At 43.5% G+C, this 18,329-nt stretch overlaps 1 protein-coding gene across 2 annotated transcripts in view; it reads right to left on the bottom strand.

The window, feature by feature from the left end:
- Positions 1 to 311: 311 nt before the first annotated feature.
- The window catches only part of epc1a (enhancer of polycomb 1a), a 31,632-nt gene continuing 13,614 nt past the window's right edge, over positions 312 to 18,329 (bottom strand). For both annotated transcript variants that reach the window (XM_071895400.2, XM_071895399.2), the window contains 12 exons: positions 17,216 to 17,361; positions 16,631 to 16,837; positions 15,700 to 15,848; positions 13,975 to 14,128; positions 12,332 to 12,490; positions 11,762 to 11,851; positions 11,322 to 11,470; positions 9,456 to 9,877; positions 5,055 to 5,176; positions 4,181 to 4,322; positions 3,212 to 3,623; positions 312 to 1,990 (listed from right to left, as the gene is read on the bottom strand). In XM_071895400.2, the coding sequence (XP_071751501.2) occupies positions 1,918 to 1,990; positions 3,212 to 3,623; positions 4,181 to 4,322; positions 5,055 to 5,176; positions 9,456 to 9,877; positions 11,322 to 11,470; positions 11,762 to 11,851; positions 12,332 to 12,490; positions 13,975 to 14,128; positions 15,700 to 15,848; positions 16,631 to 16,837; positions 17,216 to 17,361 (2,225 nt within the window). In that variant the 3' untranslated portion in view covers positions 312 to 1,917. The remainder of the gene's footprint in view (positions 1,991 to 3,211; positions 3,624 to 4,180; positions 4,323 to 5,054; positions 5,177 to 9,455; positions 9,878 to 11,321; positions 11,471 to 11,761; positions 11,852 to 12,331; positions 12,491 to 13,974; positions 14,129 to 15,699; positions 15,849 to 16,630; positions 16,838 to 17,215; positions 17,362 to 18,329) is intronic.

The following is an 18,329-nucleotide window of genomic DNA, read 5'->3' as shown; positions in this document are numbered from 1 at the left end:
AGATTCAGCTTCCAGGATCTCTAAATTCTGTGTGTGGCTCAAACACAGATAATTGAGGCATTATGAATATGATTAACATGATTAATCTGTGATTTCTTGAATATTTGGGGTTCATTGTATGCTGTCCAAGATCATTCTCACACATACTTGTTCTACTATACTTGTGAGGACTAAACCAAACTCCAAATTCTAATCCTAATCACAGATAGGATAAAAATATCATGTTGGAGATTTTTCCTAATCTTTATATTCTCGTGAGGGACACACACACACACACACACACACATGTATATAAAATAAAGTCGAAACAATTCACATTTAATGCCCTGGGCTTTATTGTCATATTTTAGTGAGAGTTCTGTCACATTTTCTTCTTGTTTTTTTTTTTTTTTTTTAGTCTTTTCAGCCTCCAGGTGGGACAAGTAAACCTCAAGGATATATCCTGCCATTGGACTGGGCATTCAGATTCTGACAAAGACGAGAAGCACTACTAAGTAATGCTGTCTTTGTGCCTAACTCTTCACAGAAGAGAGTACATATAATTCCCCAAAGGAAGGCACCCAATACTTGTGGTTTTTGGCCTTGCAGCCGTCTGGAGATTCTTTTTTCAAAGAAAAAAAGAAAATGAAAAGAAAAAGTGGGGAGAGAGGGGAGAAAACAGCAGTCCTCCGTGCCCCCCCCCTCCCCTTGTTAGCATTTTTTGTTGTCAAAAACTGGAATGATGAAACACGTACAGCAATTACTGCCATTCACCTCCCTTATCACCTATGCATGAACAAGTAACAAAAGAATGAAGTCTTTCAATAAACGAGAAGCTTACAATCAAGTTTACCACAAGAACAGGAGAAAATACAAAAATAACTCAATTTTTTGTTTTACAAAAAAGTGTGTGGGGTTAAAAAAAATTAAAGAAAGGGGGACTCCTGTTGCATGAAAATGAAGGACAACCCCTAAAAACAAAACAAAAAATTAAAAATACAAAAGCAGCATTGATATTTATCAAAACCATGAACAAAAACAAAAACATCACAAAAAAATAGTGCTTTGAATCAGAAGCAGCGGAGGCTTCTGGGAAGAGACTTCATCCCTGTTTTGTTACTTGTGTTGGGACAATGGAAATGGAAGATCCCAGGAAGAGAGGTGTACCCCTCCTCTAGAGCACCACAGCCACCCGCCAACACCACCTCCTCCTCCTCCTCTTCATCCTCCTACTCCCCGGCTCTCCTGGCCTCCGAGTCTGTATGTATGTCACCATTGATTTCCACATGATCCACAGAGAGAAGCACAGGGACCCAAAAAAGGGGGGGAACCTGCTTTGTGTTCACAATATACAAAAATACCCAGGAGTCCGTAGCTACCTAACATTTACTACAGCACAGGAACCAACAAAGGTACAGTGTACAAATAAAAAACAAAACAAACCGAAAACAAAAAGAAAAAGAAAAACTGTAAACACAGCACAATAAATAGATAAAAACAGCAGGCTCCGCACCATGCACATGATGTGATAAAACTCTTCTCTATACAACTCACACATCTCTCACACTCTCCACAAGTTACTCGGCTTATTTTTTTTCCTTTCTTTTAAGTCTGACTCCCAAGTGCAAAACATCACAAATGGACAGTTCTGTATTCAAGTAACATATATACAAGGGGGATATTACAAATATGTAGTTACTGTACAGATACCAATTCTTGCCATATTCATAATTTACAGATGTCAATCTTTACTTTAAACGGTAACAAAAAAAAAAAACGTTTAAAAAGCATGAGAGATGAGAATTGCAACCGAGCCGCCACAGTCGCTGTGGAGACTCGCCGTTCTGTCCGTCTGCGTCAGAGTCCTGCTGTCCCTTTTTGCATTCCCGATGCTACGATGCACAGCACCTAAAGAGCGGACTCTTGAACGCACCGCTACTACGTCACCTCCATGGCCACTGTGTTGTCTGCTATACTGTTCAGAGCCGGCTTGTCTTGGTCGTGATTATCCCTGTGGGACGGAGGAGAGGAGAGGAGAGGAGAGGAGAGGAGAGGGAACATTACACTGCTGTTCAGAGGATTCATACTGCACACTTTAGGTTTCTACACATTTACACTACAGGATAATGCTTGGCACCAGTCAGTCTCTCAGGGCCAAGTAATGTGCCGAGTGATGATTTTACACTTTTCCTGAACTTTATCATAATTTCTTTTTGCTGTCACGAAATTGACAAAATGGCTGTCTAAACTTTCCCCTGCTTTCCAGACCTGCGGAAGAAAACTGTCTCCAGCTTGAAAGGAAAGCAAGTGAATTCGGTGTAGAAAGTGTGTTGGTATGAAAGACAAATATAAAGAATCAGTTAATAACAAGTTGATGTAAAACACCAAATCCACCTTTCACACATGGAATATGTAGCATTTCTTGGCAGTGTTGTCACGAAATTGACAAAATTGCTTTCTAAACTTTCCCGTGCTTTCCAGACCTGCGGAAGAAAACCGTCTACAGCTTGAAAGGAAAGCAAGTGAATTCGGTGTAGAAAGTGTGTTGGTATGAAAGACAAATATATGGTATAGAATCAGTTCATGACAAGTTGATGTAAAACACCAAATCCACCTTTCACACATGGAATATGTAGCATTTCTTGGCAGTGTTGAAACTGAACCGGCTTATTCCGTTTTGGTGTGAGCAGTTATTTTCAAAACTTCATAAAACTCAGGCTTGTAATTATGGCGAATTTTTGCAGATTTATCCCCCATGCACTACGCTCTTATTACAGGCTGACCCCAGTGGATTCCCCAGTTTGTGGGACTCTCAACTGTATAATTTCTGGTAGAAGGCGACTTCACCGGCACTACTTATTTATCCACCTAGTTTCCCCATGGGCATCATTAAAGTTTCATCTCATCTGTCCAAATTTAAGGCTTTTGCCAAGTCATGTTAAATGCTTAAATGCTTATGCGTGTCTTATCTGTTAATGCATAGGCTTTTTTCTTGCTTATGGCAATACAGAACTCTTAACAAGTTACAAATTACCAGAACTTCACACTTCACCCTTAAACGTTAGAAAACCGTAACATATATGGAAAAGGCCGTATGTGTGAAATGGTTTAATGTAGACTTATATTGCACTTTCAGGCACAGACAACTGTTGACTTCTAGTTACAGTTAACGGATTGGTTTCCAAAACCTGCCTGCAGCGGTTACTGCTGCACCGGTGGAGCGGAGCCTCACCTTGAGCCCATGTCCATGGATGATGCTCCAGAGACCTTGGGCATCTGAAGGTTGGTGGTGGCGGCCAGCTTTAAGGCAGAGGGCGGCACGTTGCCGAGGGTCCGGGGGATGTGGCGTCCGGCCAGGCTAGCGGCCGACGGCACGCTCAGACGGATGTTGTTCCCGATCAGGACCTGAGTGGTGGCGGGGGCGGCGTTGGCGGCGCTGCATCCCAAGAGCCCCAGCGCTGCTGCTGCGTGGGCGTTGGGGGTGGAGGAGAGCGAGGTGGGGGCGGCGTTGGCGGAGGCAGGCGAAGGAGTGGTGGAGTTGGAGGAGGGCTGGAGGAAGGTCGGGCCCGTGGTAGTGGGTGTAGACTGGTTGGTCTGGTGAAGGGCCGAGGTGGAGCTGGAGAGGTGCAAGCCCTTGAACACAGCTGTGGAAAGGAGCAGACGGCTCAGAAATGCAGAAGAAGACTAGCATCACTACTGTAGCAAACTGGAAGGACTACGAACCTTTTTTCTTGACTAGATTTCAAGGTTAGTGTTTGATATTATGGGACATTACACTTCAAGATTATTCTTCACAGCAATAGGTATTACAACAGTGGATCTACAACAACGTACAAAGTGCAGTCCTTTGTGTATTGGGACTGAACAATATGCAAATTGACAGTGGGTCTACGATTACTTCAAATATGTAGTGATGTGTGCACTGGGAAAGAAAAACAATATTTTTCTGTACTTGAGTAATTCCCCAACTGTAAGATCTACAAATGATGTACTTGATTTGTCTCTCTCTTCCTAGTCTATGCAGGCATTATCATATGAAAATGGACAGATACTAGTAGATCTGCATTTCCCCAGTGAGAATAAGGGTAGAATTAATCCAAAACTAAATCATCTTCAATTTCTGGGGCGCATGGCCACAGCTGGTCCTGGTCCAGTGATTTCATTGGTAAAATAAGTGAAAAGTGCCAGTCAGGAAACTCACCTGTACCCGCCAGGACCCCGTTGACTCCACTGGCCAGCACCAGCTCTTCCTTGGACTTGAAGGCCAGCAGCTGGTCCGTGGTGACGAGGGCCGAAGCAGCAAACTGGGCGCTGGCCTGGTCCAACGTCTTGGACGCCAGACTCTGGATGAAAAACAGACCAAAATAAAGTGGGACTGAGCTAAAGTGCTGAGGTCACCACTCAAGTACGCGAAACTACTGAGCTCAGCGGTTTTGACGCCAAATAGGAGTGGAGGCAGCGGCGGTTAATGCCGCTCGTGGGATTGAGGATGTGTCCCATTTCTTAAGAATGGGCGAACCGACCTTCAACTGTAAATGATTTCCATATTGGGCCGTTAAAAGTTTAATACTGCTTCCATTTGCCTCTCTGCGTTTCAGAACTGTACATTTGTAAAGAGATGGAGGCATACACAAAATTAAATGCACAGACTGCAAGAAACAGCCAAAATAGCTCGACGGGAGCAGGACCCTCTACCCACACACAGCCGCTTCCCTGAAACTTTTAAAGTGTGAACTAAGATACAAAGCCACCAGATAAGATTGTCAATCAAAATTATTTGTTAAAAATATATAAATTTCCTAGAGCAAGTTGTTTGTCAGCCAATGAGCTGCTTAAAAACAAAACCAAAGTGTGATAGCAAGAGGAGAACAGGACGCCACAATTGGCAGTACTCCATCTTAAAAATAACAGTTGAATGCATTACTCTTAAACATTTTATTCATTTGTTTATCCATTTAAATTAAAGGTAGTTCTAGGCTTTTTTTTCCTGACACCTGCGTAGGAACATCTGATGATCATAAAAATGACAATGGGAGCTCCTTTATTCTGACTAGTCTGGATCTGTCCCAACTGACCTGTGCGTTGGTTGCGGATGCCGAGTGGTTGGTCTGTAGCTGCTGCTGGATCTGCTCCAGCTGCTGTTTCTGCATGAGGGCCAGCTGCTCCTGGTGCTGCTGGTACTGCTCCGCCGTGAACACTGAGGACAGCGAGGGACAGGACACACACACACACACACACACACACACACAGGTCAGAACCAGGACTGGGACTGGGACTTTGTTCGCTGTGTGGTTCACTTGGTAGGACATTTACATTTCAGGTTATTTAGCTGAGGCTCTTGCCCAGAATGAAAGTGCCTGACAACAGATATAACAAACAGGGGTGGATCTATATGGGCTTTTGAAGGAGGATACCAATGTTTTTGTATTTAAGCCGCCCATAGCCGATATTCAGTATCTTTAAATTTGACCGATTTCATGCCAAAATTGACAAGGATTTGGTGTTTTTTTCCCCCTAATTTTATTCTTGTTAGCCTCTAAAACAGCATCTAGACCATCATGGGAGACCAAAATTCTCCACTGAAACCCATAAAAAATCTAATCCTTTTAGGGTTGCCAACTTTTTAGAGAAGGGTGACCTACCAGACCTTTTGAACATAAGAGAAACCCTGGAATACATTAAACTTTTAAATTAAGAATTTATTTAGAATAGATTATACAAGAAGTAGGAGTCCTCCTAATCCACATGCCCCCCAGGACACTTGTGGGTCAACGACCTGACCTTTGTTTTGTGTGTGTTCACAAAAGCAAAGCCTTACTGATTGTGAAGCTGTTTGCCCCTACAGCTTCACAACGAGGGCAGTGGCAGCCTTAAGTGGGCTTGTGACTGAAAGGTCACGGGTTTGAATGTCCCAGACTGGCAAGAAGAACTGGGCGGGGATGTTGAATGAGCTTTTGTCCCCTATTTTAGTCTGCAAATGCTGTCAAGTTAGCTTTGAGCGAGGCAGAATGCTCCGATAGAGTCGTTCAGCGGTTCATCAGTGACAGGCTGAGGTTGTATTGGGCAGCTTCTACATGTGAATGTGTGCAACAGTATGAAATTTAAGCAGGTGTTACTGAAAAAGCATGTGTGCTCAGCAAAACGTTCTTAAAACATTGTTAGTTATATTCTCATTCTAACACATTGCAGTTATTTTATTCATTACTTGAACTATGCAACTTTATGCTGCATTAATGCTTTATTAATGTAACCTGCCTACACCATCACCAAATGTGCATCAGATTTAGGCTACTTTTAGGGCAGACATGTCTGTGTGGCCTGTCCAAGCAATAAAGTGGTGTGGCCAAATTTGTCAATATTAAGAAAAATTTACACAGCCTCACATGATATCTGTAAGCTCTCAAAAGGCCTTCAGTACCTCTACCTGCCCGGCGAAAACCTCTATCAGTGCACCCTGAGGGAAAAGTCATCCAATCTTGAAGTCTTGACTAGACTGATGACATCAAATTTGGATAATTATGCAAAAGATTCATAGAAGTGTTTCCCATATAATGTTAATATTTCGGCAGCCCACTGAATTGACGTTTTAGATTCATTTTTGGTGCCGTTATGCACAAAGCTGGTGTTCAAACCTGGCGTTTTACAAACAACAAAAAAAAAAAAAAGTAAGCTTTCATGCTGTCAAGCACTGAAGCATGTTTGTGAATTACAATGACCATAATTCATTGTGATGCAGCATATGGTGTTAGACAGTCTGTGCTCCGAGTTGCACTGTGTCTTAGTGCAACAAATTGAATACCTACACAATATGCTGAGCAAGTAACCCTTTTCTAATTAGCGGTATGTTGTAATTGTGTCACAAAACTAGCGATAATCCCATGGGAGTATAACAGCTGATGTTGCTAGCCTCATTAGCTTGTAATAGAGTGAGAGACTAGTGACTGAAAAGATACGAGGCTCGCTAAATTAAATGCCAATAACCGTGCAGTCCTGTTCACTGCTGCCCGTGTGTTGAGGCTGTTAGCTCTACCTTGGGATTCACAGTCAGATCATATAACATGCACTATGTGACCAAAACACTTACAGGAGGCAGCACTCATATTACATGATGCTGGAGGGATGTGGTGGATGACAGTTAATTTAAATGGCCAATACACACTCTACATCACAATTTAACTAGTTATCAAAATAATACAGTCCAAAACGGTCAACAAGCAGTTTGGGTACTAGCCAGTAGTTTTTCAGATCACTTGCCAAAATTGAAATCTACTGCAGTCTGTCATTTGTGTCCCAAACTGATGTGTCAGTTTTTAATTTTTCACATATTTGGGAGAAAGAAAAAAAAAAAAGGCACTTTAACTGACATTAATGAGGACTGGCCGAAAGCTAGATGTGTGACAGGAGTCTCCAATGAGAACTAGTCTCCACCTGCCCGATGTTATTTCTACCCAGGAGAAGAAAGGAGCAAAATGATTGAATGTACTGAAATCCATAATTAGGCCCAGCATTAGCTTAAAATCAATGGTTCTCAACTTTTTCTGCCCACAAACCACAAAAACAAAGCACTCCTGATCCCCTGTTGCAGGCGTACTCTTAACACCAAATCATCATCTTTTTCCCCGTTTCACTTTATTAATTATTGAAAGAAGCCTTGAGGTTGCAAATATCCATTATTTCCCAAGATAAAGGCATCAATCACAAAGATTAAAAAGGCATACAAGTACATTTTTCCATATTCCACAGATTATCTAGCAACCAAAGCACACACACACAGAAACACTCTTTTATTTCAAAATTGGATACTTCCTCAAAGCCTTGATTTTGTGACTGGATGTGAAGATTTTGGTCAGCGTTTAATGCAGGCTGACGTTGGCTCAGCAATGTCCACTAAGCCATATTGCTCCATATCTGAAGATAATTCTTCACGACAGTTACCAGAATGTGAAAAGACACTGGGTCTACAACAGCATAAAATGCACTGTTGTGTGTATCGAGGCTGAAAAAACGCTTTCTTACCGTCATCTTCCGTAATTATTTAACAAATCCCAAACTTTTCAAGATGTGACATCTCGACTAAATACATTTCCGGACTTTTCAGACCTGCGTAGGAAACCTGAGACCACTTCCAACACAGACCGCTGAAACCACAACTAAATCGGCTCTAGTCCCATTCTGAACTTGTCCAAGTTATCTACTGATTAGGAAGTTCTCAACAGATTCAGAGGCCGTGTCATGTTTTTTGACATTCTACATTGTACTTTTTTCTGACCCAGTCCAGCGCTGTATTAATATTCAGCAGGTTCCCCCTCTGTGGCCACCGACCCCAACTCAATTCTGCACCTCTCATGAATCTATTTATACAGGACCATTTCTAATTGACTCCCCCAAGCTGGGAGAGCAGGAATTAATGTATTCTAATAAGGAAAGTGGGTCTGAATGCAGAGGGTTCATTTGATTTACCAGCGGCATGGGGGCCCGGTCTGAAGCAGAGCAATCTACCTTTGAAATGCCTCATCGAAATGTGTTACACAGCAGCAGCAGGCCGACTAAACAACACTGAGCTGGCTTTTGAGTCAAATTCTTTCTCACCTTCATCAAACAGGCGCAGGCATATATACACACGCGCAAAATCAATGAAACAATGGCACCTCACATAATTTCATGCATGGAGAAATTTTCCAATTACACCCCTCCCCGTACACACCGCACACACTCTATAAAGCCAATTCTCCAATTCGCTATTCACACCAAGAGCTAAAAAGCTGAATTCTGAGAGAGAGGAAGCTCTGACAGGGTCAAAGCAAGCAGACTTCTCCGCCAGACCGCTTGTCATCAGGCTGAGCTCCGAAGAAACTATCTGGAGAACTTTTTAAGCCTGTCATGCAAGGAGACCTAGAGGTTAAACATCATCCTGTAACTAAAAGTTCCCAGCAAGCAACTGCACCAAGACTGCAGGTCTCGGTTCTCTTCCAAGTGAACTCCAGTGCGATTCATTAGGAGTGAGAGTCCAAACCGACTACAGGAAACGGCCCCAAAACGCACGATTTTATGGGGATAAGGAGATGGATGTCGACATCTGATAGCAGCAGTTACTCATGCTTGGAAAGCCTAGCATAACAAAATGAACCGCAGTTAAATAGTATGAACACCTGAGATGGTAAATTACAGCCAAGAGTGCAGACTTCCATCATGCTTCACTAAAATTAATCCTGCTGCCAAAATCTCTAACCTTGTGGGATGACAGATTACCAAAACTCCCAATAAACAAACTACTTGTGAGTCCAAGTAACTGTTGTTCACAAGCCCTGGTTCACTTGTAATTGGACAATTTGCGCCTTTAACAAACCAAATACAAAAAAGCAGCAAAGTAAACTTATGCACTGTGATTCGGACCAAAGATAAACTGTAGGTGTGATCACATCCTAAAATGGAAATGGGAACATCATGCAGCATGGCGGAGGAGACCACCGACTCACCATTTACAGGGGCAGGTGCAGGGCCGGTGCGGTTCTGGGAGCCGGCTCCTCCAGGCAGGGTCCGGGCTAGTCCCGACGCAGTCCGGCTAAATCCCCTAAATCCTCTGCGGGACAAATCTCCTCCACCCAAGGGGTGATGGGATAGCGTCCGTGGTCTGAAGTGCCTCCAGCGGCAAGATTTAATGTTCAAAAGAATCTGACTGAGGTCCATAGATGCCGGTGACGACGACGACAAGGGCGATGAAGAGGAGGGAAGGTGGGAGGAGCTGGTTGGGTCCGAGGTATTGGTTTCTGAGGTACTGGCGTTGGAGTTGCGGAGCGGAGAGCTTGGAGGTGGTGAAGCGAGTGGTTCGGGCTCCGGGTCCGAGTCCAGGCTCTGAAAGACGCTGTCCAGGTCTGTGTGCGCTCTGTCCAGCAAGACCCTGCAACACAAACAACAGAGCCGTTACAAATACATCCACAACACCGAGCTGCTCAAAAGCCAGTGTGAAGTCATTTGGGATTTACTGACGATTACAGATTCAGCTTCTTCGGTGAGCTAATGTGGGGGAAAAATTCTCACCATTTTCTCCATATGAGACACAGAGTGGCAGTAGTTTAAGTCTGCAGGCAGAATAGTTGTAGATAATTTCCACTGCACAAGTCCTGTGCTGTAGCCATAGTAGGCCTATTATGTGTATGGTACAGTATTAACACCCTTTGGTTTATCACTGACATACTGTGCAGGTGCGGCCGTTGCTTGCATAACACATGTAATTATAATGTGCACACCAGCACCCTTTTAAAGTGGGCCAATACCAAATATAGTTGGGTGCCTTACCAGCACTGGTCTGGGTTACCTGAAACAAATATAACTGCACAAAATACAATGCAAAAAACATGCGGTGCTAGCATGAGTATGGGACAGTACACATGTGCAGTGCAAAAACCATCCTGAGCTCCACGTTTTGTAACATGATAAAGTGTTGGAGTCATAATTACACGTCATCCTGTGGAGATGGCATTGTAATACTGGGCTATACCATTTACAAATCTCCCTCAGGGCGGCAGATAAGTTGATTCCAAACACAGAAAAAGAACATTTCTAATCTCATGTGTGTCTGTGAAACAGACACCGCCCGACCCAGTTAATCTCCTCGACTACACCTGGCACTGAGGCAGCCGCTGGCCAGCTCCTCCAGTCAGAGAGCGCTTTATTCAATCTTCAGTGTAATTACTGATGATATATCAGACAAAGGCGCAGTGCACATTGCTGTTCTAATCTCAGTGGAAACTACATTTTCTAACTTGTCTGCAGGCCACAGTGGCGGGCAAATCCCAAAATCACTTTCCCCATTTTACCAGCCAACTTCATTTTTTATAATAGGATGGGACCTCCAAATGATAGCTGGTTACCTGCCAAAGTAGCTGGTAGGGTAGACAACCTTACCAACCACAGCCAAATTTTACTAGGATTTGGCTGGGTTTCCCCTGCTCAGTGGATATGAGCAGTTCCTACATACATTTCATTTCAAATTTCTACATTTTCTCAAACTTTAGTTTTCCTGACTAAATTTGCAGATTTGGTGTTTAATATGATATACAGATAATAGCTGGGCAATACGACGCCCATATCATGCTATAGGACACAAGATGTGAAATGAAAGAAAGTCTACAGCTACATAAAGTGCATAGTCATGTGTCTACACGTTTGATATTCTTAACAAACCTTTTTGGACCAACTTTTCAAGACCTGGAAATCATCCAGTTTATTTTTTTTCCCCAGACCTGCATAGGCATCCTGACATCACCGGTCAAGTCTCAGCCAGTACCGGGGGGAACGAATGAGTTTATGCCACGGAACAAGAAGAGCCGGTGTGAACTCACCTGCCCCCTCTGCCCACGCGGCGCCGTGCCAAGCCTACGCAGCGCCGCGGCATGTTCAGCGAGGTCAGACAGTAGCGGAAGCGTGGGTCGCCCAGCCCGCCCTCTGACGGGCTCACCCAGGGCCAGTTGCCACTCTGGTCCGGGCGAGACTGAGGGGATGGAAGGACGAATTGCAAAAGAGATGGAGGAGGAGAGATGAGTGAAAGGCAAAAAAAAAAAGGAGAAGGGAGGGGCAGAGGAAGAGCGGGAGAAAATGAGGAAGATACCAGAAATTGAAATTGAGAGCGGGGAAGGAAATGAGGAGAGAGAAGGGGAGTCTCCGTTATTGCATTGATCTGACCAGCAGAGTGTGGAAGAGTAACGGCTAGGGCAGCCAGACCGGCCGGCCTGCTGCTGGCTCTATAAATAGAAGCATGGGAGAGTCACAGGAGGGCACTCACAGCGTAGTACTGACAGCCGGCCTTCCTCCTGAACGCATAGCAGCCATCTGGGTCATTCTCCTCCTCTGCCTCCGAGGAACCTGAATGGATCTGCACAATAAAAACAAACGACAGAAGTAAACGGAGAGATCTGGACAGGAAGCTTTACCCTTTATCCACCTGCCACAGTCTGTGATGGATTCCAAGATTCACCAGCCACTCTAACTACTTTACTAGGCAAATGTAATTTTTAGAATACAACCTCTGCACAGCTGGTTACTTGGCAAAGGGTTTGGTGGCTAGAATAGACGAAACAGCCAAAACAGCCAAAGTTTGCCAACATTTGTCTGGTGGCTTGTGTTAATTTCCCACCCTGAATGTGATAAACAGTGGTCAGCTGCAGCAATCACTGTAATCACAAAACGCATGACAAAATCTGGCTAATTGATTGTAGCTTTAATCCTTAGTGCTTTGCTGATGCATTTTTAATATTACTGGCCAGTGTAGAAATGTTTTAAAACCACGTCACAAAAACATACCAAAACGTAAAGTAATTCTCATTCGGTGATGGTGAAACAATGTCATGTTTACCTGAGAGAAGGGCTCTTCGTCTGAGCTGGGGAAGTCGTACTGGTTGAGGTCCTTGGGATTGAACACCGAGGGCCCTGAATGTTGAGGCGCTGACAGAGGGGGGATCTTGGGTTTCTTTTCATATTTCCTTTTGGTTCGAACCACCTCCGTCTTCTCCGGCTGGGAGGAGGGAGGAGGGGAGGGGAGAAGAACAGGGAGAACGTGTTTATACTGCAGTCTGCACCATCAAAAAGGTATTTCAAGATGCAAAGCGTGTCTATTAGTCTGGTGTTTGGGTCTACGCACGGGTGAGGGTGTGTGTGGAAACAACAGTGAGTAAAGCGGCATTGATATGCAGATGGCAGCACGTGCCAGATGCCGCTGCCGAGCCAGATGGCCGCCCCCCCCCCCTCCTTCAACCCACCCCCACCGCTACCCCCCGCCCCATCCCCACCTCCCCAGTGGGTCGACCCCTCTCTGTCTGAACACACTCCAACTCTGCTGGGATTAGTCAACTCCTATTCAGTCCTTTAGCCCAGGGGGGAGGAAAGCCACAGAGAAGCAGGGACTCCACTGTGAAGAAGTGGTTTGTCAAATCAATGGAGGGGATGAGAGCTATAGGGGAGGAGGGGGTAGAGTTACACCAAAAATGAGGGTCTATAAACAATAGGGAAGAGTCAACCAGCTGGTAGAGAGCAAGGAGGAGAGGAAATAAAGGGGGGGGAATAGTTTCCTTGCTGCAGGATGGGTGGAGGGATGGAGGACACTGGAGCTAATGAAGTTATAATGGGAGGTGGTGACATGGGAGTTCACGACAGTGCCGCTTAATGAAGCGCTGCATTATTGAAGCATATGGCACCTCGGTTCAAAATTAAACGCTGCGGGTTCGAAGGAGTCAGCAACTAGAACGACTACCCAACCCCCTTAATGACATAACTCTGATTACCAGCCGTGAGTCAAGTGATGCCAAGCTGTCACTCTCCTAGCTGAGGGCCATCCAGGTGCCTAGTATTTCCATATACTGTATTAATGATTCATATTAGGGCTGAGTATATTCGAAATTTACTAGGTACTGCTTCTGATACCTCTAATTCAATACTTATGTTTCTTTGTAAAATAAAAATACATTTTATTATGATAGAATTATTTTCTGTGTATCATTTGTACATGCCATTTTGTTTTATAAATAGAATAAAACTCGCATTGTGAGAATACATAATATTGAAGCTTTACAATAACATCTGATTCCTTTTGAGACCTTCAAACTAGATATTGATAACAAAAATCAGTATGGTACTCACGCTATGGTATTGATTTTCAATAGTTCATACCAAGTTTTCATTAAAGATTTTGCACCTTCTCAAGACTAGAATTGACTAGATTTAAATTGGGTCAGTGTTCAATATAATGTATACTGCACTCTACAGCTGAAGATTACTCTTCACATCAACCAATATCACAGTGTGTGAAACAACTGAAGTGTGCAGCTACATTAAATGTGTTGTCATGTACATCAAGACTAAACGACTACATTTCCCCATATTTTTGCAGACTTTTTGTGCAACGCCCACACTTGTCAAGGTCTGGAAAGGATCACACTCAATTTCCACAGTATTCCAGACCTTAGCAAGAAGCAAGTACACTGTGGATGTGTATGGCCTTACTTTCTTGTAGTCCTTCACGTCCAAATGGTCCTGGTGTCTGTACTGGTTACTGCTAGACAGGGGAATGATGGGGATGGTGTAGACAGGCTTCACCAGAGCCCGCTGCGCCAGTGCCTCCGCCATCACCTCACTGCCAAAGTCTGGCATCACATTCCTGATGGACAGAGGGACAGAGATAGAAGTAGAGGAGAAAGAGTGAGCAAGAGGCATATTTAGAAATCGGCTGCATCATTGGAGACGCTTTAGAGAAATTTCTGGTTATAAATCATGGTGTTGTTAGCATCGGTGCAGGGACATATTTACAGCCAAGATAGTAACATCATAATGGTAGGGCTGCACAACTACTACCAAAAAAACAAACAAAAACTCAAATCTAAGTATGAACTCCTTCAATTTCCAAATCCCAACTGCTGAGCCCAATTTCTGGCCTATAAATAAAAAAAATACTTGCATTGCCATGTTTATTGCACAATTCAACAAAATAATCGCAACATGGTTATTTGTCAACATCGTTCAGCCCTTGTATAAAGGACAATAGAACGTCATACTCAGTGCAAAACATACGACAGCAGACTATACACATCATGCAGTACACCTGGGTCTCTCTGCTACAGCATATCATCATCAAGTGGACCACAGAAGCTATCTATCCAGAATAGAGCAGTCCAATCTGGGAGTGAAAACTGGTGGTGATGCGCAGGCAGAAACCAGGCCAGGATAACAGGAGGAAATTGAAATGTCACTACAAATCAAAAGCACTTCAAGGAGAGGGGTCCAATTTAAGCTCACGCTGACAGCTACTTTCAGAGGAAATTCATTCCATTCGGATGTCATGTTTAGATGGATCGCAAGGGCCCCACTGGGGAAACGGAACAATTCAAAGTGGAGCTTGAAAGAGAAATTTTTTAAAAACACAAAATAGTATAAATATACTGTCTGGTGCACTGCTTACAGACTGAGAAAAGAGTTTGCTGCGGGCACTGAGAAGTCTATGAGCTCTTTCCTCTTGACATCACTGCACAAATAGGGTGAATATTATACTATTATACACAATACTCTATATTGATAATGCATGCAAAACGGTGTACAGAGTGATGCCCCCAATTAACACACGCAGTGGAGCCTGACTCCATAAAAAATACATGATTCTTTTTAATACTACCCATCATGCAGACAAATGTCCTCATGGCCTCTACTTGGGGTTTTAAGACTTGACAAGTAAACACAAGCCCTACTCAAACATGTAGGTTAGCCACATAAGCTAATCCAAAACACCAGCTGCAGCAACAGCCCGACACTGTCAACTTGCGGGGACGAATCATTTGCAGTCTAGCCATATTTTAACATATTTACCCAAGACGACCGTAATCAAAAACCATTCCCAAACCACTCCTGGAGGGACAGAACGAGGCCACAGATTCATAACAATATCATAAGAAAAAGAAATGTTCTTGCAAATCTAAGCAAAATCAAAACAGGCAACAAGGCACACATTACCCAAACCAAACTGTTGCATTCAAAAAACACAAAAACATCCTGGAGTATTCTAAATGCTAAATCCCAAAAGGTAATTTTACTATTAACCAGCCAGCCAATTAGGTTTTCAAAACCAAATAGAAGCTCCAAGGTGGCTGGTAGTGCAGACGACCTTAACCAAACACTGCCAAGCACTTCCCAGCATTTCGATGTTGGCTGCTGTTAATTTCACACGCTGGTCTTTCTTACCTCTTCTCCACAATCTCCAGTGTGAGGTGCAGCAGCTCCCTCTTGCTCTTCTCCCTCCTCTTGATCATCTCCAGGATGGTGACGGCTCGGCTCAGGTCCCGGCGCAGCTTCAGCATCTTCTCATACGACGCCTCGTCATTCTTTCGGTTCTGCAAAATGGAATGGAGATGTGTCAGACATACAAAGTTCTAAGGGTTCCTATACATTTGTCATTTTCATATTCCTTACTTTTCCTCCAGAACTCAATTTTTTAAACATTTAATTGCTACCTTCATTGTGTGGTTTCACACCTTTGATTATGGGCTAATAATATTACTACTAGCCTATATACTGGTGCAGACAGTCACTCAGGGACAAACAATTTGCAGTATATTTGTTGATTTCCAGACTTTTACCCTATCATTCTCAGGATTTTGTGTGTATTTCTGTACTTTCTTACTTACTGAGGAATTTCGAAATAATTTCCCATGACTTTTCATATATTCCCGACCCGGATAGAGTGTGAGCACAACCCACAAGCCCATATTATATATAAAAGAGATTGTTACACCCATATCAGAAGACCTGACCTTATGTGAAGCATCACTACATAAAGTATGCTACAACCCTGACTGAACTAATTTGCAATTGTATAGATGGCAATCGTTGTTATACTATTGATCCCAAAGGGCATTCATCTTTTCGCCTGCATCCTTCCACAAAGAGGTCAGAGGTCAGGGTCGGCCAAAGAGCAGAGGCCTAGGTGCTGGTAGGGATTCAGTGTCTTGCCCAAGGACACTTGCCACAATAGGGGATCAAACCTTGGCCCTTACAGTTAAAGAACAGTTTCTCTAACCACTAAGCCACACTGTAGCCCTAATTTGCAAATCACAGGTGAGATGACTGCTTCCACCCTGTTCTCCTTGATGTGGTCTTGGCTGCAGACTCATACCTTCCTGGTCTGCATCTTCTCCGTCCGTCGGCGGAAGGCCACGTAGGGGTCGCTGGTGCTGGAGCCATCCCTCTTCTCCTGCTTGACGTTGGGGATGAGGCAGCCGCCCTTGCAGATTTTCCTTTTGCGGCTCCAGTAGTCGAAGACCTCCTTGATCAGCTCGTCATCCTCCTTCAACAGCAGCTTAGCCTCCTGGAGGCTGACGAGCTGCGGAGCAACATGGGGAAGACCAAGTCAGCGCAAAACTATATAGGCTGATGTTGACGTTTTCAGAAATTTAGCTGATGCTCTTGTCTAAAGCAACTTACAATGAGAGAATATGAACACTACAGAACAGTTTAAATTCCTAGATCAGCAACATTACAAGAAACCAATAATATGGTAAGAGCCACAGCACCCTGACAGTAGATGTGACAAATATTCCTGCATCTCATGTATGACAGGGACATGATAAAAAAAAATAGAGAGAGAGACCATGTTTTTTGTCATGTTTCAGCTACTTCAGTAAGAGCATCTCTAGAGATACATTAACTGGACAAAAAGTACATGCTCTGCTTTGTATTCTGGTGCCAAGGAGACAAGTACCTGCTGTCCACTGCCTTTCTCCAGTCGGTCTATCATCTCCTCAAACTGCAGGGCGGTGATTTCCATTTTCTTCTTCAGCTTATTCACAAACGTCTCATCCTCCGAATCTAGGTCGTAGTCTGGCTGCTCTGTATCCAAACTGAAAGCTGCGAGATGGAGAAGAATTGGTTACTGGAGACATAGGCCCAGCCGGCATTAAATTCAAAGGCTTCGTCAGGAACAGGATTGCCTGAACTAAACATAACACCACTTCTGAAAAACACGACTAGGACAGGCTGTGCTGTGCTCATGAATTTGATGAATGAGTAATCAGGATGCTCCTAGTATCATATAATTAAAGAGATATTTCACTTTGGTAGAACATCTAGGCTTTTTTTTTTTTTTTACCACGCACTGACTAACTTAATGGATTCATGAACAGTCAACCTCGAAGATCAACTACCCAGGAAATCTGTAGTTACTACTGGTGTTTGGGCTGGACATGCACACACACAAAAAAATCTTATCAACATGGTTAATGTCGGTTCAGAGTATGGATTTCAGACTATGTTGTCAAAATGAAAGCAAGTAAATGACATCACTGGGGATACTGGCACCTTACATCTTACTGCTAATCTCTGATTCACAGTTTCAGACATGAATGTGAAATACTGAGGAACTGTGATGTTTTGGGGAAATGTGTACAGACAAGACACGTTTTACTACCATAAAAAGATGAACAGAACTGAATGAATAATTTATGGTTTTGCAATCCTGTGTGTGTGTGCGCAGAAAGAACATGTAGTGATGTAGTATGTATCTGATGCAGTACGGTATATAGTGATGTACGTATTTTGAGACATGCTTGTGATAAAGGGATATATAAATAAACATGACTAGACTAAAATCCATGCTGATTTGTTATCAGCCGGTATGGTGACACAACGATAAGAACGTATACATAAAAAGCTTTGACCGTGAAGTGCGGGGGTGCCTCAGTCTGCCTACTCTCTGCACAATAGCCTTGATATTCTGCTTTGCCAGAATTGTTGTTCAGTAATCAATGATAGCACAAATAGTTCAGAATTGGGCTGCAGGCAGCTGAACATAGGCTATTTTCTGAAGTATGTGCGGT

The sequence above is a fragment of the Centroberyx gerrardi genome, chromosome 22 (genome assembly GCF_048128805.1).
Source record: "Centroberyx gerrardi isolate f3 chromosome 22, fCenGer3.hap1.cur.20231027, whole genome shotgun sequence".
Taxonomy (NCBI): Eukaryota; Metazoa; Chordata; class Actinopteri; order Beryciformes; family Berycidae; genus Centroberyx; species Centroberyx gerrardi.
The sequence above is the reverse complement of the archived record's forward strand: the minus strand, read 5'-3'. Positions and strand labels throughout refer to the sequence as shown.